The sequence below is a fragment of the Heloderma suspectum genome, chromosome 1, assembly GCF_057233095.1.
Source record: "Heloderma suspectum isolate Gila_16-S chromosome 1, 16-S_ref, whole genome shotgun sequence".
Classification (NCBI taxonomy): Eukaryota; Metazoa; Chordata; class Lepidosauria; order Squamata; family Helodermatidae; genus Heloderma; species Heloderma suspectum.
In genome coordinates, this window is record NC_139458.1 from 299,230,923 (window position 1) to 299,251,840 (window position 20,918).

General features: G+C 41.5%; 1 protein-coding gene across 1 annotated transcript in view; it reads right to left on the reverse strand.

Moving 5' to 3' along the window:
* The window catches only part of COL12A1 (collagen type XII alpha 1 chain), a 134,461-nt gene that overhangs the window by 29,001 nt on the left and 84,542 nt on the right, over window positions 1-20,918 (reverse strand). The window contains exons 43-52 of the mRNA XM_084826903.1: window positions 20,239-20,362; window positions 19,916-20,059; window positions 19,236-19,400; window positions 17,621-17,659; window positions 17,388-17,526; window positions 14,306-14,448; window positions 11,735-11,844; window positions 3,617-3,766; window positions 2,499-2,576; window positions 163-249 (exon numbers count right to left, since the gene is read on the reverse strand). Coding sequence (XP_084683029.1) covers window positions 163-249; window positions 2,499-2,576; window positions 3,617-3,766; window positions 11,735-11,844; window positions 14,306-14,448; window positions 17,388-17,526; window positions 17,621-17,659; window positions 19,236-19,400; window positions 19,916-20,059; window positions 20,239-20,362 — 1,179 coding nt within the window. The remainder of the gene's footprint in view (window positions 1-162; window positions 250-2,498; window positions 2,577-3,616; window positions 3,767-11,734; window positions 11,845-14,305; window positions 14,449-17,387; window positions 17,527-17,620; window positions 17,660-19,235; window positions 19,401-19,915; window positions 20,060-20,238; window positions 20,363-20,918) is intronic.

Genomic DNA, 20,918 nt, shown 5'->3' on the forward strand with positions numbered 1-20,918 from the left:
GCCTCATGTTGCGGTGCAACAGGAGAGATTGCTGCCTTTCGCTGGCATTGGCTCCTGGTGCCTGAATCCATGGAGCTCATGAGATCAGTGTGTAAATCTAAATCTGAGACACTCTATATAATCATATGGCAGATAATCATGAGGTATAATGTTTTTGCTTACAGCAGGTCCTGGAGGTCCCGGCGGTCCCACACTATCCTGTGTGCATGTGCAAGCATTTGGCAATGATGGGCATTTGGCTTCATCCCTCTGAAAATTAAAGCACATTTTTTTTGGTCATTTCTTTTTCCAAAGGAGGAAAAAAATCACAGTGCTGGTTATTTCATACTATAATAACTGCAAGAACAAATCTGAATCTGAAGTCTAATAAAATTCAGCACCAACACAGTGGGTATTATTATTATTATTATGGTTTGGACCATGCTTAATTTCTAAAAGAGAGACAGACCGACAGACAGGGCTTAAGCCAGCCTAGAAACTATGATGCCATGGAAGTGTTAATGCTTAATCCTAAATGCATAAGAACAGAATGAGATTGCTCAGCTGGGGGAAAGTATATTCACACATGCTTTGTGCCACTTTTCATTACTTCACATATTCTAGGACATCCCAGAAAACAGATTCTGGGGTTGAATCCTACTAGCCCTGATACCAGTTGACAAGTGGATTTGGAATGAGACGCAATTTTCTTTAAAACTCTCTCTAAAAACATACTTTAATGCAACTTCTATACTTATCACCCTGTGATGCTGGGCTGTACAGATATTAATATGCTGATATGAGTTGAAGAAACCCATGCAGATATGAGTTGAATGGCTCATTGTGTCCAATGGGGCCTCTTTCTCTAAAGGGGTATCCAGACCAGTGGCTCTCATGTAATTGGCTACCAATATTAAAATGAGCAGGAGACACATTCCACATGATAACATGACCTCTGTCAATGTTTTTACCCTGCTTCTTGGGACAAAGGTATATTAAGCAAAATTATGTACATTAAATATATGCACAGTTGGTCCAGGCAGAAGTCTAAAAGACCACCACCAACAAAAAAAACAAAAAAGAGGCAAGCCTGAACATGGTACCTGAAAAATGTAAGGAATTTCAATAAAACAGCAAATTACCCAATGTGTTTTGGTGGCAACCTTCTTCAGGGACACAAGAGTTAATTTTGTTGGGTTCTTCTAGTAAGGCAACGTGTCTCCTTTTCTCTTACTTTTCTACTCTCTTTGGGCAGAAGTCCTGCAGTATCCTTTGCCTGGTCATTCTCCAACTCTTCTTCCTTCATTATTTTAACTTTCTGTTCCTTTTACAGTGAATTTGGGCCATTACAAATTTACCCTGTTGATTTATGTCTGCTAATTTACACTAGCACTAGCTAAAACCTGGCTATTTCACAATCCCAAAGCCTAGCTACTTTATGATTCCATATCTAAGTTTCTGTAAGTCTAAGGGCGCAATCCAATCCTGATAGGTGGCCACCTCCAAACATGGAGGCAACCGCCTATCCAATGCAGGGCAGGAGAAGCACGGAGGGGATTGTTCCCTCCACGCTTGTCCTGCCCTGCATTTTTGCATAGACAGCCGATTGCGGCTGTCTAGCTGCGGGAGGACAGAGCAGGGAAGGAAGCTGCTATACTACACATAGGGTGTGTCCTACAAGCATTTCCACCCTCCCCGCCCTGGAATGCCCCCAGCCACGCTCCTTTTTGGCTGCTCCATGCTCCTCTTGCGAGTGCGGAGGATGGGGCTGTTCCGCGCTGCCTCGGAGGCAGCGTGGAAGTCAAGGGAGGTCAGTTCCCGGATAACATGATATCTTATGGCCATCTAGCTGCTGTCTAGTGGCCATAGGATTGCTCCCTAAGTTTCTGTAAGTCTGAGTTCTAAGTTCTGTAAGTCTAAGTTTTTGTAAGTTCTAAGTCTGTCTGTAAAAAGGTAAAGGTGTCCCCAACCAGTCGTGTCCGACTCTAGGGTGTGGTGCTCATCTCCATTTCTAAGCCGAAGAGCCAGCGCTGTCCAAAGATGCTTCCGTGGTCATGTGGCCAGCATTACTGAACACCGAGGTGCACGGAATGCTGTTACCTTTCCCGCCGAAGCGGTACCTATTTATCTACTTGCAATTTCTTGCTTTCGAACTGCTAGATTGGCAGAAGCTGGGACTGAAGATGGGAGCTCACTCCATCACGCAGCACTCGGGTCTCAAACTGCTGTCCTGCTGACCTTCCGGTCTGCAGTTCAGCATCTTAACCACTAAGCCACCACAGCCCCAAGTCTGTCTGTACCTAAGTTCAAGACAGCAGTCACTAGAACATGGTTCTGCGAAAGTGTCTGCATTCCTTCCCTGAGTCTCTCAGGATGATTCATATAGTCACATGCGTCATTTGTTATTCCCAACAGAGACATTTAAGCCTATTATTCCACATTGTCCTCTTGGTAGGACTGGCTCAGACTGTTTGATATGAGGCATTAAAATTGTCAAGATGTTTCCTTTATATATTTACCCTAGAAGGAATGTCACAGCATCTATCCCTGCTAGTCCAAACTGCATTGCAGACAATGTCAAAGCTCTGGATCTCAAACTGTAAAACAAAAACACAAATATCTGTTATATTTATATATAAATTTAATATTATATAATTTTAGGGAAAATTTAGGTGCAATATTAGGCAAAAATCATTTCTGACCTTCAGCCAGAATAGTAAAAGTGCTACTCAGGTTATCACATTGATTGCTTGATGGCTATAAGACAGGGCAACATTAACTAAGTGGTCACATATTGCTCACTTTCGATCACAGAGCACACACATGATATTTTAATGCAATAAATGTTTTTTTCAATTCTCTCTCTTTCTCTCTCTCTATATATATAGATATGATGGTGGGAGAAAGTTGCTTCAAATAATAGAAATACTTTTCCCAGCCAAAGACTATGTGACTCAGTCCCTCTTGTGACTGAGTCATACTACTGTTGACTCAGATGTTGATGCTACTATGACAGACATTCAGCTCCTATTCTAGGACAAATGTTATGGGAATATCTTGATATTCTGATGATGGACATTAAGGAACATTGGGGAATTTTGATGGAGGCCAGCAATCTACCTATAGCCTCTTGAACTGAATTCAAATTTTTCGTCTGAGAATATTCCAACCAACTTTTCAGAGCTACAGCTTTTGGGTTGTATGGTATCTCTGACTGAAACTAATCACTGACACAGTGATAAGGAGCAGCCAACCTCAACCACATTGGACAGAACATTTATCCTAATTTAATTAAATTTGAACTGGCTTCATGGCATAAAGTTGGTCCACAGAATTTGATGTGTAAAGATAATATGTAGATTTTGTAATATGTGGTAACAAAATAGCAGTAGTAGCAATTGATTGTCATTAAGTATGTGTCAAGAATGTAGTGGCATCATAAATATTGTGGCATGGATTTTCACAGTGAAACCCTCCTTTACCAGATGCATGAAGAAAATGACAATGAAGTGAATTCATCATAGTTCATACCAACAACAGTTTGTCATCAAATTTATGATTGTTCTGTGTGATAACTGTTTCAATATTTACTTTGGATTTACTTTGACCTGATAAATGAGTACAGTTAATTACTTACTGTTGCTGTTTTCCTGTCACCTTTCTGTAGTTTACCAAGCATTTCATAGCCATCAGTTGTGATATTTCCACTCTCCTTAATTGGTTTTTCCATGATTTCAACACAGTCAATGTAGATCTTAGCATTTGTGGGTGTTATAACAATATGAACCTGTAGAAAAAATATTTAGAAGTATGACTATGAACACATACATTCTTTACACACTTTAGGAAGAATTTTCAGTTTAAAATACAGTTAAGTACATAATGAAGTTGTGGAACTGATACACACATGAGTCTTTCACATGCAAGGGTTTCTTTCTTAAGAAAGGTCGCAGTTCCATATACAAAGTTGTTCCCTCTGCTGTAATGTATTGGGGTGCCCAAGCAAATGGAGCTACTGCAAGCCTCAGCATGCACACTTGGGTCTGGATCAGGGTGTGTAACTATCTTTGCAAATGCATGAGGTTGGCTAAGGCTAACTGACGTTATAAGTAAAACATCCATAATGGCAGAAGGATCATACAAGATTTTTTTTGTTGCTTGTTCTAAAAGTTTATTTTTCCATTTTTCTTTTTCACATGACATTTTGTTGGATTTTGCTATAGCCAGTAGAAGTTCATAACCGCAACAATCCCAAAGATCTCTCCCATTCATAGAAACTGGGCAGAGGAGATGGGGTGGGATGGGTATTATAACGTTCCTCATTTTTATAATGCTGGGCTTAAAATATGAAATAGATTTACTAATCATAAACTTTGGGAACATTTGCTACTGTCAAATACCAGCATTTTGCTAGAGTTTCCTTTCCTTTCCATTTTGCCACTCAAAGAAGAAGAAGAAAACATGAAGCCCAGTAGTTTGACTAATTATAATTATGCAGGATATCTCTATTATCCAATGTAAATACAAACATAAATATGACTAACAGCATATTTTTGAAAGCTTTGTAAGAGCAACAGTCTTCATACTACTTGCTTTATATACTTTGGAACAGAAGAGTATCTTGTAGAGGCCTTGTTTGGGTAAAAGGGATATGCTTCTCTTGGAATACATATATAACAAAATATTATGGGACATGGGCCAAAAGCTGAGTAATACATTTGAACCACAAATCCATGAGAAATGGGAAACCACTCCAACCTTGTGTACAGCTTCCAAACAGAAGTGTAATATAGTTCTCTCTTCAATTGCTTAAAACCTCATCCAGAGTTCCCTGCCATTTTACCACTTCAAGAACTGAATCTATATTTCAGTGCATTTTTTTAGTTTACTTGTAATTACAGTGTTTTCCTATAGCTGAATTGGCCAGAAAGAAAACTGCATTTCTACAGATGTTTGTATTTAAGATTTCTTTAACCAAAACATTCTTCATAATTTCAGATAACCAGCATATGTTTTGTCAGAAGTAAGTCCCACTGAGATCAGTGGGGCTTACTCCATAATAAATGTGTTTAGGACTATAGCCTAAATATTTGTTATAATATCTAGCACTAAATTGTTGCAAGAAATAATGTGTATTTCCTGCTTATTTGCCTGCTTATTTATTTAAAATATTTTTAATCCTCCTTTTAGGGCTCATTGGCCTCACAAGGTGGCTTACAAGATTACAAAATGCATGAAAATAAAATGACAGCTAAAGTACACATACAGCAGCAGCAGCTAAAGGTTTTTAAAGTACCCAATTCAGACTGGAATAAATGTATCTTGGGGGGGGGGTAATGACAGCAGTGATGAGGCCATATGCATCTCCCTACAGACAAGGCTCCAAAGGTGTGGGGCCTCCACTGAGAAAGCCCTATCCCTAGGACCCACCAGGCTAAGGGTTCTCATGGTTAGACCAGAGAGCAGGGCCTCAGATGCTGATTTTAATGCTTGGTAGGCTCAAACAGGTGTAGACAGTCCTTCCGATAATGTGGTCCCAAACCATTTAGGTCAAAACTAGGGCTGAATCTACACACAGCAGTTATACCATTATCATAACTATTGGTGCCCATTAGTGTCATGTGTACCAATAGTTATGATAACGGTATGATAACAGTATAACTGTTATGTGTAGATTCAGCCAAGGACCTTGAATTCTGCCCAGAAGGAAACAGGCAGCCAATATAATCAATTCAGAATGGACTTAATATAATCCAAGCACCTAGCTCCTACAAGCATTCTAACTGCCACATTCTGTACCAGTTGCAGTTCCAAACTATATTCAAGGACAGCTGCAGACAGAGTGAATTACAGTAATCTAACCTGGACATATTCAAGGCATAAGAACATAAGAAGAGCCATGCCCATGCTGGATCAGACCAAGAGTCCATCCAGTCCAGCGTTCTGTTCACACAGCAGCCAACCAGCTGCCCACGAGAAACCCACAAGCAGGACACGAGTGCAACAGCGTCCTCTTGCAGGTGCCACTGTGGCTAGGTCAGCTTTCTCTAGATTGGGCTACAGTTGCCGAACCAATCTAAGCTGGTAAAAAGCACATTTGGCAACCAATGCCACCTGCATAGACAGTGTTGAGTCCAGGAGCACTCGCAGACTGCATACCTGGCCCTGCATAGGGAGTGTGACCCCATCCAGAGTCAAATCTAAACCTCCAGCCAGATTAGAGATTTTGCCAACCCAGAGTATTTCTGTTTTATCTGGAATAAGTTTATCAATCTTATTGCATCAATCCATGAAGGGCACATTACCACTTATTTTGTGGCTGTGAGGGCAATCTACACTTCAGTAAAACATGCTGTTAGATTTTATAGACTCCACTGGAAGATTTTGAGACCATTTGCTATAGGCTGGCTGGATTAACTGTTGAAAAGACCTTAGTCTAAATGAAGCAGAGCAGACAAGGTGGGGGAGATGGTCAACTGCAGTGACTTGGTTATGACTTGCTAAGAGAAAGAAGAACGGTGGCTCAGCTTATGGGTGGTTGGGGAAGAAGAAATTGGAGAATATTGTTTTGTAATGATGTAGTTTTGACATCCCCCTTCATGGACCACTGCCTTGTTGTGGCGAAGGGGCTTGCGTAACTCAGTGAAGCCATAAGCTATGCCGTACAGGGCCACCCAAGACGGACAGGTCATAGTGGAGAGTTCTGACAAAATGTGGTCCACTGGAGAAGGAAATGGCAACCCACTCCAGTATTCTTGCCAAGAAAACCCCATGGAACGTATCACAAGACTAAAAGATATGATGCCGGAAGATGAGCCCCTCAGGTCGGAAAGTGTCCAATATACTACTGGAGAAGAGTAGAGGGAATTTCTAAGTAGCGCCAGAAAGAGTGAAGCGGCTGGGCCAAAGCCAAAAGGACACTCAGCTGTGGATGTGTCTGGTGGTGAAAACAAAGTCCGATGCTGTAAAGAACAATATTGTTTAGGAACCTGGAATGTAAGATCAATGAATCAAGGTAAGCTGGAGGTGGTCAAACATGAGATTGCAAGATTGAACATCGACATCTTGGGAATCAGTGAACTAAAATGGACAAGCATGGGCAAATTTAATTCAGGTGACCATTATATCTACTACTGTGGGCAAGAATCCCTTAGAAGAAATGGAGTAGCACTCATAGTCAGTAAAAGGGTGGGAAAAGCAGTACTGGGGAACAATCTCAAAAATGACAGAATGATCTCAGTATGAATCCAAGGCAAACCATTCAACATCACAGTAATTCAAGTCTATGCCCCAACCACTGAGGCCAAAGAAGCTGAAGTTGATCGGTTCTGTGAAGACCTACAACAACTTCTAGAACTAACACCAAAAAAAGATGTCCTCTTCATCATAGGGGATTGGAATGCTAAAGTAGGAAGTCAAGAAATAACGGGGATAACAGGCAAGCATGGCCATGGTGTACAAAATGAAGCAGGACAAAGGCTAATAGAGTTTTGCCAAGAGAACACGCTGATCATAGCAAACACTCTTCCAACAGCACAAGAGGCGACTCTACACATGGACATGACCAGATGGTCAATATCGAAATCAGATTGATTATGTATTTTGCAGCCAAAGATGGAGAAGCTCCATACAGTCAGTAAAAACAAGACCTGGAGCTGACTGTGGCTCAGATCATGAGCTTCTTATCGCAAAATTTCAGCTTAAATTGAAGAATGTAGGGAAAACCACTAAACCATTCAGGTATGACCTAAATCATATCCCTTAAGAATATACAGTGGAGGTAAGGAATAGATTTCAGGGATTAGACCTGATAGACAGAGTGCCTGAGAAACTATGGACGGAGGTCCGTAACATTGTTCAGGAGGCAGCAACTCAATCCATCCCGAATGCAAGAAAGAAAAGTGCCTGTCTGAGGAAGCTTTACAAGTAGCTGAGGAAAGAAGGGAAGTGAAAAGCAAGGGAGAAAGGGGAAGATATACCCAACTGAATGCAGAGTTCCAGAGAATAGCAAGGAGAGACAAGGAGGCCTTCTTAAATGAACAATGCAAAGAAATCGAAGAAAACAACAGAATGGGAAAGACTAGAGATCTCTTGTGCAAAGACGGGCATGATAAAGGACAAAGAAGGCAGGGACTTAACGGAAGCAGATGAGATTAAGAAGAGGTGGAAAGAATACACAGAAGAACTATACAGGAAAGATCTTAATGTCCCTGATAGCCATGATAGTGCGGTCACTGAACTTGAGCCGGACATCCCCGAGAGTGAAGTCAAGTGGGCCTTAGGAAGCATTACTAACAACAAAGCTAGCGGAGATGACTGTATTCCAGCTGAGCTGTTTAAGATCCTAAAAGATGATGCTGTTAAAGTGCTGCACTCAATATGCCAACACATTTGGAACACTCAACAGTGGCCACAAGACTGGAAAAGGTCAGTTTACATTCCAATTTCAAAGAAGGGCAATGCCAAAGAGTGTTCAAACTACCGTACAATTTGCACTCATTTCACATGCCAGCAAGGTTATGCTCAAAATCCTACAAGCTAGGCTTCAGCAGTATGTGAACCGAGAACTACTGGAAGTACAAGCTGGGTTTCGAAGAGGCAGAGGAACTAGAGATCAGATCGCCAACATTCGCTGGATCATGGAGAAAGCAAGAGAATGCCAGAAAAACATCTATTTCTGCTTCACTGACTACGCTAAAGCCTTTGATTGTGTGGATCACAACAAACTCTGGCAAATTCTTAAAGAGATGGGAGTACCAGATCACCTTACCTGTCTCCTGAGAAGCCTGTACGAGGGTCAAGAAGCAACAGTAAGAACTGGACATGGAACAACCGATTGGTTCAAAATTGGGAAAGGAGTACGACAAGGCTGCATATTGTCTCCCTGCTTATTTAACTTATATGCAGAGTACATCATGAGAAATGCCGGGTTGGATGAATCACAGGTCGGAATTAAGATTGCCGGGAGAATTATCAACAACCTCAGATACACAGACGATACCACCCTAACGGCAGAAAGCGAAGAGGATCTCAAGAGCCTCTTGTTGAGGGTGAAAGAGGAGAGTGCAAAAGCTGGTTTGAAACTCAACATTAAAAAAACGAAGATCATGGCATCTGGCCCCATCACTTCCTGGCATATAGAAGGGGAAGAAATGGAAGCAGTGACAGATTGTACTTTCTTGGGCTCCAAGATCACCGCAGACGGTGACTGTAGCCATGAAATTAAAAGACACTTGCTCCTTGGGAGGAAAGGTATGGCAAACCTAGACAGCATAGTAAGAAGCAGAGACATCACCTTGCCGACAAAGGTTCGTATAATCAAAGCTATGGTTTTCCCAGTAGCAACGTATGGCTGTGACAGCTGGACTATACGGAAGGCTGAGCGCCGAAGAATTGATGCTCGAACTGTGGTGCTGGAGAAGACTCTTACGAGTCCCCTGGACTGCAAGGAGGTCAAATCAGTCCATCCTAAAGGAAATCAACCCTGAGTGCTCATTGGAAGGACAGATACTGAAACTGAAGCTCAAATATTTTGGCTACCTAATGCGAAGAGAAAACTCCCTGGAAAAGACCCTGATGCTGGGAAAGACTGAAGGCAAAAGAAGGGGACGGCAGAGGATGAGATGGCTAGATAGCATCACCAATGCAATGAATATGGACTTGAGCACACTCTGGGAGAGAGTGCAGGACAGGAAGGCCTGGCGTGCTATGGTCCATGGGGTCAGGAAGAGTCGGACACGACTGAACGACTGAACAACAACAACAACAACAACAAGTTTTGACATCATTCTGTTGTGCATCTCTCCAGGCTTACTCCACAACATTGGCTGCTGGTGGTGCTGGGTGGAAAGACACACAATATGACGATGTTAGGACACAAGGTAAATGTTGCTTCATAGGAAGCTGTCTTATATCAAATCAAACTACTGGTCCACCTATCTCAGTATTGTCCACACTGCTTTGTTTTCTCAGTCCTACTTGAAGATGACCGGGATTGAACCTGGGAACTTCTGCATGCAGAGTATGTGCTCGTCCACTGAGTTACAGGCTCTTCTCTGCCATGCTCATATTAGTGGTGAGCACTTGGCATTTTCAGTCACTTAAGTCACCAATAGTAGGTAGTTTTCCCCTTAGCATCACTTATGGAAGTAGACACAGTTTTTTGTGGAAGGCTAAGGCAGAGTCTGAGATACAAAGTATATGTGGGTGGCAACTGCATGAGTCCTTCATCCATTAAAAAAAAAAAAAAAGCAGCTTTTGGGAGGCTGAGGAATGGCAGAGGTGTGGAGCTTCATGACCTTTTCACTTCTTGCTGTTTGTCCATGCAAAACTGCCTTCCCTAAACCAGTTTTCTCCAAGAGAGGGAAAAGATATGGAGACCTCAGAGGGATGTAGCTTGGAGTCAATTTTGAGCATCAAAACAGCATAAAAATAAAAGATTAAGAGGCTCCTCCCCTCTGCTAGTCCTCACCCTCCTGTGGCAGTTTTTCATTTTTGTTTTTAAAAGAAGTATTGCAAGGAAGAATCACAAAACTTCCTTCACATGTCATTTGGCCCATAATGGCAAGATGAAGAATAAAAACCATCTGTTTCTATAAGAGTTCTTTGACAGGATTTTAATTGCTGCATTACTAAGCCAACATTTTCCCCAGCAGACTTTCATCAGCTAGCTAGCACTATAGCAATGCGACTCAAAGTCCATAAAAGGATGCCAAAGCAAATTTTCCACAAATGGCCAATACTAAGTTAGCTATTTTTCATTGAATGAATGTATAACCCATTGAATGAATACCACAAAATATTTGATATTTTGGCAGGATTCAATCCAATTTTTTTTAAGTTTGGTATATTCTCAGCCTAGGATGATTTTAAAAAATCAAAATTACCTTTCAAAATATGTTGTGAATGTTTCTCTTTTGCTACACCTGGGAGTCACTTATGCTTTTTCCTGCAGAACGAATCCGTGTATGTACACTGAGCTTAGAGAAACAGATGTACATACCTTGACAGGTCCATGGTGAGTTAGTATGTAGCCATACTCCCTGCTTTAGACATCTGCTTCAAGCACAGGAGGTCTGGTATACACATAATACTATTTCTTCCACCCACAAGAATATTCCCATTTATTTCAGTGGAGAGATTACTCTGTGCATGCAAAGGGATGTACTTTCCTCAAATAAAAATAACAGGAGAAGTCACATGTGCATATGTTCCACCAGGATGGGGAAGGCTGTACTGCATCATAACCCTGATGTATGTGCTGAGTTGTGCTAAACATAATAACCAGAGGACAGAAAACCAGATACAAGAAAGTTGAGCCATGGAGTGTGTGCAACGTCTAGACCAGCTTCAATATTTCCCTCTCTTTTGCTTTCAAAGAATCTTTCCAATGAAGTATCTAGTCCATGGTCAGGGAAACCAACATGGCACAGCCATTTACTTATGGAAGAGTAGCAGGTCCATACTATTCTATTTACCACCTTTTGGCTGCAATCCTGTGCATATATACTTTGGATTTAGCCCCATTGAACACCATGGGATTTACTTTTGGGTAAACATACATATTGCACTGGACATGTTCAATATGTTATCATGTTTGTTCAATCTGTAGTAATGGTATGAGCTCAATAATATTTGCTTTAGCTGATTTATAAATCCTTTCTATCTATGAACATCTACTGACCACAGGAGGGTTTTTAATTTGTTTTTAAGAAAAGCACTTCTATTCATAATAATTTGCACACAATTGTTTTACCTTGTGGAAACTTCCATAAAAGAGTTTCTTTACTTCTTCACCTTCAAATGTTACTGTCTGAATTTCTCCTCTTGTATCCTTGTTAAAGAATGATAATACTTTGCTGGTGGCTAGAGGGAAAAAGACATTTTATTATAGATATGACTTAATACAGATAGTTTAGTAACAGAATCAAATCATTATCCTAGCACTGTATAGATTATAATCTTATGAAATGTGTCTCAGGCAGCAAAGCATGGGTTACTAGGACAAATTTAACAGATCCTAATTTATGGATGTTTATAACTCATTTCACTGAGACTTAGAATAGGTGTCTTAGGGCACAATCCTATGCATGTTTAGACAGAGAAAATGCCTAACCTTAACAGTGCAGTCCTATCCCATTCAGATGGCTGTATGCTCACAAAAAGCTCTCCAAGTATAGATGTACTACCAGCTGTGTTCTCACTGGCAGTTGACCCCAGACCAAGGTATTCTGGAGGCAGCTTTCGATCCTCTGAATCCAAAGCCCCTCCATTCTCCTGAGAGGCCCCAAGATTGGGATCCTCAGGTACACCAGTGGTGGGCAGACCTCAGGCTTGGGGAATCTACTTTGGTTTTTATTAGAATAAATAATAATCAGCTGAGGTTCACCAGCTGATGGCAGGTGCAAAATAGTGCTTGGGAGCAGGGCGGGAAACTTACTTTTAGACTTACAAAACAAAGGTATCTCTGAACACATGCTCAGACAGGAGTTTGCTTTCCATACCAGAGCTGAGCACACAACCCAGTCACTCAAAAACTCACTCCTGGTTTTCCCTCTTTTATCTCAACATCTTAACTTAGAAGGGGGAAAGAAGTCTCCGTCTTGCTGCTATTGTTAAACAACTGGGAGTTAGAAACCCTTTGTGATCTACTTCAAATCACCAAGAGATCTACCAGTAAATCACAATCTATCTTCTGTCCATCCCTGAACTACATCAGCATGGAGGTGGCATAGCTAATTCAACCCCCCCCCACCCCAGTTTCAATGGAGGGAAATTCCAAAAAGATAAGATCTGCTGGGGTGAAAAGCCTTGTGAAATTTCCCCCACCCCACCAACAACCTACTTCTTGCACCAGTATAGCTGGCCAGATTTAGGAAGTGGTGGAAGATCTACCACTTTCCTCCCCCCCTTCCCCAATTAGGATAGCTTTGTTAAGCTGCCATCTTATTCACATCAGATAGTAAGTCCCATTGACTTCTACTTAGACCACACTACTTAGACTAGGAGTCACTTTTTGTTAAAACAAACATTGTGTGGCTTATAGCTTCCTCAAAATCTCAACTTGCATTTTTCAATGAAAATAATTTTCTAGCCATCAGGGTTAGAGACTAAAGTGTAAACATGCAATGATAGTTAATTTTTTTTTAAGTTTCTTCTAAACCTTTGGATAATTTTAAACTTTTAGATGACAACACTACAGTTCATGTTTATTCCCTGAGGTATATTATTAGAGACCCAAATAAATGTCAACCTATTATCAAACTTTAAATGGATAAGAAATATGGCTCACTGCCACAGAATGCAAGCCACATTTAGTGAGAGGAAATGGAGCTTGCTCACTGCAGATGGCTGAAAGGTGAGAGGGGGCTTTCAATTCCCAACTTGCCAATCCCCACCCCTTCAAAACCCAGAGGCCACATGGTAATAGCATGATTAAGGACAGCTACAGTCTGAATCAAGATTTGCCCAGTTTAAAGATGAAAGTAACTGTGTATTTACTTATTCTTCTGACGTGCCACCAGAATATGATGAACTGGAGTACCATCTGGTATTACCTGACTGTTCACAAATGCTGACAAATAAATAGTATCTGCACTGCTGAAATGCTGTCTGGTCCTTGGATGGGCTGATACAAGAGAACTTGAGGCAACATTCAGCTGAACAAACTTCTTTTACTTTTGTGAGAAATATTTTCATTGCTAGACCCCTTTAAAGCAAGGGTGGGGAACCTTTTCTTGGTCTGGGTCCAGATTGTACCCCTGCCCCCAACCAATGCAGTAGGCTGTATGAGGACAAGGGATGGGCCTCTGCCCCTGATGCTCTGCCCCTGAAGCCCTGCCCCTCTCCTGACATCCTCCTCCCCCACCCCACCCATTTTTCCTTTTCCTGTGCAGAGAGGCACAGAGCTCCATGCGGTCTGAACACAGATACATGTAAAAATGGGTAGGGATGACATCAGAGAAGGGGCAGGGGCTGGGAGAGGGCCCAGGCCAATGGAGGTTCATCCAGGGGCCTGTTGCCTGGAGGTACCCCACTGATGCTTTAAAGTATAATTTCTAATCAAAATTATTGGAAGATCTTTCTTGCATGCAAATATCATACAAATGGCTATGCAAATTAGTTTCAATCTGCCTCACAGTTTGCTGCCCAGCTGATCTTGGGTCTGAACAAATTGGTGACTCATGTTTTAAAATAATAAATGTTTCACTATGTAAGAAAAACTGTTTGATTTTGAAAGCTTAGAAAATACAGAATGGAAACTAAGCTGTACATTTACATTCACAGATTCTATTCATATTATAGGGTAAGGGGGAACCAATCTTACGGTCAAGAACAACTCCGACTTGTGGTTTGTAATCTCTGTCTGTTATCTGCCAAATTGCAAATGGTTCAGTGGGGGTTTCCGGGAGAAGACGGAATAAAAATATGATAGTATAAGCCTTTGGTAATCCATCTGGATGAATTTCGCTGTTAAGGAAAGCATAAATGTATTGCTCACTAGAAATGCATGAAAAAGTTAAATAACTTCCTAATGTTTTATCTTATACACAAAAAAGACTGTAGGGAAATGTCCATGTGTCAAATGCTTAATTGCATTAGAAAATTCATAACCAGATGACTCAGGGTGCTTCCAGGTAGCAATTGGTAGCATTAGCAATTGAAAGGTATTATGTAGTTCTTCCATCTTTCTTTCCTTAATGGCTTTCTTCGGGTCAGAAACAAGATGGAAGCAGCAGTAGAAAAACATGAGAGGGTTAGAAGTGGAAGATGACATGTCTGGACCTCCTATAAAGTTCTGCGAAAGAGACAGTGTGATTGCACAACAAAAGCCTTGTCTGGAAGCACCCAAAGTTGTAGTTTGTTTGCTCAAGATCAGGAAAACACAGCTACTTACTTTCGGGGCGGGGGGGAGGAGACTGGTATACTGAAGAAGATGGAAAAGAAACCCTGAAGGATCTACTTTGTAGTTGAGAATCAAACTTGCTCTCACAAGAAAGAAAGAGAAGGGTAATTTAAACCATGTTCTTCATACCATCATAGAATCATAGAATAGCAGGGTTGGAAGGGGCCTACCAGGCCATCGAGCCCTACCCCCTGCTCAATGCAGGAATCCAAGTCAGAGCATCCCCGACAGATGGCTGTCCAGCCTCGTCTTGAACGCCTCCAGTGTGGGAGAGCCCACCACCTCCCCAGGTAATTGGTTCCATTGTCGTATTGCTCTAACAGTCAGGATGTTTCTCCTGATGTTCAGCCGGAATCTGGCTCCCTGTCACTTGAGCCCATTATTCCGTGTCCTGCACTCTGGGATAATCGAAAAGAGATCCTGGCCTTCCCCTCTGTGACAACCTTTCAAGTTCTTGAAGAGCGCTGTCCTATCTCCCCTCAGTCTTCTCTTCTCAAGGCTAAACATGCCCAGTTCTTTCAGTCTCTCCTCATAGGGCTTTGTTTCCAGTCCCCTGATCATCTTTGTTGCCCTCCTCTGAGCCATCTCCAGCTTGTCTACATCCTTCTTAAAATGTGGTGCCCAGAACTGGACACCGTACTCCAGATGAGGCCTAACCGGTGCTGAGTAGAGGGAAACTAGTACTTCCCGGGATTTGGAAGCTATGCTTCTATTGATGCAGCCCAAAATAGCATTTGCCCTTTTTGCAGCCACATCACATTGTTGGCTCGTATTCAGCTTGTGATCTACAACAATTCCAAGATCCTTCTCGCTTGTAGTGTTGTTGAGCCACGTATCCCCCATATGGGGGGGGGGGATTTACCTACTTAGTTTACCTACCTTAGTTTACCTCAGTTAACCTACTTAGCTGTTCTTCTTTCCCAGTGTTCCCACTGTAGTTAAAAGCATTATAAAGTGTTGGAGGAGTGTACATAACTTTATTTTAAATCTTCTGCTAGAACGATATGAAATTCTAAAATTTCAGGGAACCAAACAATGCAGCTGTGTCTTCTATAGTAGGGGACTGAAAGAGCCTGTGAGAAGAACAGGGCAGTATTGGGAGTGACAGAAGTGTAAACTTCAAGGTCATGAAGTGACAGGACCCTCAGAACTGCAAACAGGATAGAGAAGAGGAAGAAGAAGAAACAGTGGTCTACGGGATAAGTGAGAGGTGTGGTGTCTGAACAGAGGGGAGAAAGAGTGGCAGCAAAAATGTTGTGGGGGAGTTAGAAGAAGACACCAATAGTAACTTTGGGGAGGCTATTAAAAGAGAAAAGAAATGTGGGGAGGACTGGAGAAGTTAATGAATATATAAACTGCCTTATATCATTAGTTTCTTTAAACCAGTACTATTTATTCTCACCAATAGCAGTTCTCTATAGTCTCAGGTCAGAGGTTATACTTTGAGATCCTTTTTATAAAATGCAGCTGCTAGGACAGCTTTCCCAACCCGATGTCCTCCAGATGCTTCAGACTACAACTCCTATCAGTACCAGTGAACATTGCGAATGGTCAGGGATTATAGGAATTATAGTCCAAAACATTTGGAGGGCACCAGGTTGGGGAAGGCTGCGCTAGGGTTATATATGGGACTTTCTGTGTGCAAAACATATGCTTAACCACTATGGCCCCTACCCAAAAATGTGGCTTTGTCTTGGCCATTTGGTATGTTGCTCTTGGGCTTAGGAGCTTTGACTTCTCCAAACGATACAATGGGTGTTTTTATTTTTAATGCCAATGCACGTTCAGAATCCCTCTCCTATTGACAAATGAGGTGCTAAGTCTGGATGGAGAATATCCACCTTCTACATAGGAATGGAACAGTAACAACTAGCAATATATTGCTGATTGCAGCACTGTTGAACTACCATTATGCCTCTACAGCAGAAGTGGGCAAAATGGAGCCTGCAGGCTGAATGCAGCTGTTGCCATCCCCCCATGTAGTCTCCACCACTGCTCCCTGCAAATAAACCTAGATTTGAGCTTCTTGGCTCCCTGTGGTGCTCTGGATGCCATTTTTTTTTTCATTTAAAAGAATGTTCGTAACTTTGGGGGGGGGTCACTCAGCAGACTGTGGCCTGCAGGAGGGTGGGTGTCCATGGGACAAAAATGGCCGCTGGCCCTCCCAAAATTGCTCACCCCTGCTCTACAGTTAAGATTCTCCTCAGGCAACCACTAAGATCGCTGTGTTTTAAAGTGGATAACTGTAATAGAACAGATTTCAGCTGTCAAGTTCATGAAAACATGAAATGGGGATGGAAATACTAAATACACTGAGCTACTTGAACTGCCATAAATTATCTGACATAGTTACTGCACTTTCTTACCACTGTGGACTAAGCAAACATCACTTTTTCTCCTACCAAATGTTCAACATCATCATTTATCTGTGCCACGTAACCACACACAGACAACTTTCCCCAGTTAAAAAAAGCCTTCAAAGAAAAGAGGTAACACAGCTTACATTGTGGGCTGGCTGACGAAGGCATTTTTATGAAGCCTGTATGCCACATAACTGGGGAAGGATCCTGACTGCAAGGAAACTCCTGGTACAGAAGCAAAATACTTCTCTGTTAAGTTGTAAGATTCCAGCATCCTAAATCCTGTGAGGAAGAACAAAGAATGGAGGAATTCAGAAAAAGTGAAGTGAGGAATATTTGGATATAACATCTGGAATATTTGTATATAACTTCTTACCAGGAGACGTATATCCATCCAAGTACATAAGAGGGCAACCTGAAACAGAAGAAAAACATGTCAAATGAAAGAGCAGTGGCATTGGTGTTAGTAGATGCATGTAACCTTCCCCAACCTGGTGCCTTCCAGATGTGTCAGACGTGAACTCCCATCATGTTGGTGATGATGGGAGTTGTGGTCCATACATCTGGAAGGCACCAGGTTGGGGAGGCTGCATGGAGGTTTTCAAAGTGAGGTCAGGCAGTCTTATATGTCCCAGATACTTTGGCCAAAATTCTAAGCGTTTCATGCACACACCTAAAAAGCTGCTGGATGCACGTGGTACTTTTTATTGATCTCCCATTTCCACTGCAGTTTATCATGCTACATCAGATGTCACTTTGAACATGCCCAGTCCAGAAGAGCAGCTTTGAGGGCGGAGGCATGAAGGAATGTGGTGGAAAGGGGATGGCTGAGGAGTGTGCATACATGCACACAGGCTGCACACAGCCCAAAGGATCCCAGCCTTTATGGCTCATGGCACTGATAAGCAAATGTACTGTGTGATGGTCCAGATTCCCATGCTTGTGCCAGGATTTTTAGACCAGTTCCAAAAGTCTCACCTCCTAGGGTACTGTGTCTGTCTTTGTTAGAAGGTGAGTGATAGAGAACTCCAATATAAATTGATCTATTGGGGAGATGTAGGATCCCCATGACAGAACTTACATTGATCCATCTGTCCTCGTAACTAGACTTCCCATTTGTTCAGAAAGCAGGAATCTACAATTGGACCATAGTTTGCTAATAGTCCATAACTGAGACAGGACATCTTGCTGATAAATTTATTTTTGCTTCAAAAGCTAACAAAACTTTGCATAGATTACTATTAGATTAGACTATAGCTGTTATAAAGAAGTAGGCAACAGCCTATGAAGCATCTTTTCTGTTAAAATAGCTAGTCTCAAAAGGTACTACAGAACTCAATCTTTAAATAACTATAGCCTAATTTAAGCTGATTCTAATTATACAGACTATGTTGAATGATGTGTGTGTGTAACTCCACAGTATAATGCTTAGGCCTCTTATCCAGAGATAGACAGCACATAAGACAGCACAAATGTTGCAAAAGAGATAGGAAATCCCTGATACAACTCAGTGCTATGCTTTCTGGTGTAAACTCAAAAGATGGCCTTGTGTAAGTCACTCCCTCTCAGCCTAAGCACTCCATATGCATACAGATGTAGATGATATGGACTGCTGAGTATGTTGCAAATGAAACATAGAGCTACATACAGTAATGGCTCATTTTAAGAACATAGGAAGCTGCCTTGGTCCATCAGACTCAGTAATACTAACTGTCAGTGGCTCTCCAGGGTTTCAGGCAGAAGACTTCCCCAGCCCTACCTGGAGATGCTAGGGTTTGAACCTGGGACCCTCTGCATGCAAAGCAGGAGCTCTGCTACTGAGCTATGGTCATTCTCCTTCAATTATACAACAGTGTGCGACGAGTTCAAGTAAACATTTTGTTTCCTTAATAAAGTGCAACATGGAGTATGCTTCACATAAATGTGATCTACACAAAACTAAAATATGTAAACTCATTCTGGAAAGATTGTCGAGAGGATGTTTGACTTACTTGAGGTAGCTGTCTCACAAACAAAGGTGATGAGGTTATCCTCAATCTTTTCAAAAGCATCAAAGTCATCAACTATAAAGACATGACGTTCACTGGGTTTGCTGGCAATTTTGGCCAGTTCATGGTAATCAACATCAGCCACACCAATAACAAAGACACTGAAACCTGCAAATACAATATTGATTGGGTTAATATCAGTATAGGAATATTTATACATGTTCTTCTAGATAACAGCTAGTGCTAAGCCATCCATTATACTAGGATGAACCCATGAAGTGACATAAAACTCTTAAGAGGGACAATCTGTGTGTGACAATCCAGCAGAATTTACATTAAGAACAGATACAGGATAAACAGATTTATAGATAGCTTGAACTAAAAAAAAAAATGGTTTCTTTAATCCACACACTGAGATCTTATGGAAATCTCACAAGATATGAAAATATTTTAAGAAAAAGAGGATGAAGAATGGAAAGGCATAAAATAAAGAAAACCTTTGGATTGCTTTAAAAGTAAGTTAAGAAAAAATGAGAATTGAGAAACACCCTTTATTCAGTGTTATCTTCCTCCCACCCCCACAAGTTATTCCAAATATAACTCCCAATGTTTCATCTGAACAATACAGAATCTGACATTTCATGAGGTTTCCTATTGAGTCCTGTCCCATAAAAGTTGCTTACCAGAGTGCTGTATGACAGCTGCAGCTTTCATCACTTCATCCTGTGACCGACCATCTGTTACAACAACAAGTACCTTGGGAACCCCTTTCCTCATGCCACTTTCCCATGTCAAGACCTTATCTTTGATGAATGTAAGTGCTTTGCCTGTGAGTTACGAAACAGAGTTCAGTTTAGGTGACTCATCTCCAATGATTATCTTAGAAGCATAGACATTAACAATGGAATAAAATAACAATTAAAATATGTGCAGTAGTAAGAGATCATGAGCGTATTTTTAAAAATGATCACTTGAAATTAATACGGAATAATCCATCCAAAGCTACCTGTTCTTGTGTTGCCTCCCCTGTAACGAATGTTCTGAAGTGCTCCCAGAGCCGGTGCCTTATCATCATATGTATTCAAATGGAACTCGGACTTCGGATCATCACTGTATTGAACAAAGGAAACCTGGAAAGGAGAACAGGAAGTTAAATCTTATATTATTGGACAGAACACTCTCCAACAACAGTCTTTATAACCTTGCTCAGCAACATAAAATAACTGAAGGCAGGGGGGAGTCGATGATTTGGAAAACCTGGTGTGTGATGGGGATCCTGAGATAGTACTAAAAACAGTTTTGAAAAATGTATTTATCACACACAAGTTTACTGTCAGTTAAGAGATCTGCATGTGATGAAAGGGCTCTATCTAGGCTGCTACCACATACGATGTGTGTTTTTTTTTACATAGCCAAGCTGTCATATTATAGTTGTAGTCATCATTTTCAAAGCACCTATGGAATCCACAGTCTTTGGAACCTTGCATGCTATGCGGTCAACAAAACAAAACAAAAAATCCACACGGCTGAAAATCAGGCCACACAAAGTCTTGCAGTAAAGCAGGGGTGTCAAAACTCTTTCAGCCCATGGGCCGAAATCAGTTTCAGAGACATTCTCAGGGGCCACATTCCAGTGGTGGGTAGGACTAAAGGCAAAATGGGTGGGGCCAGAATCCCAAAAATACC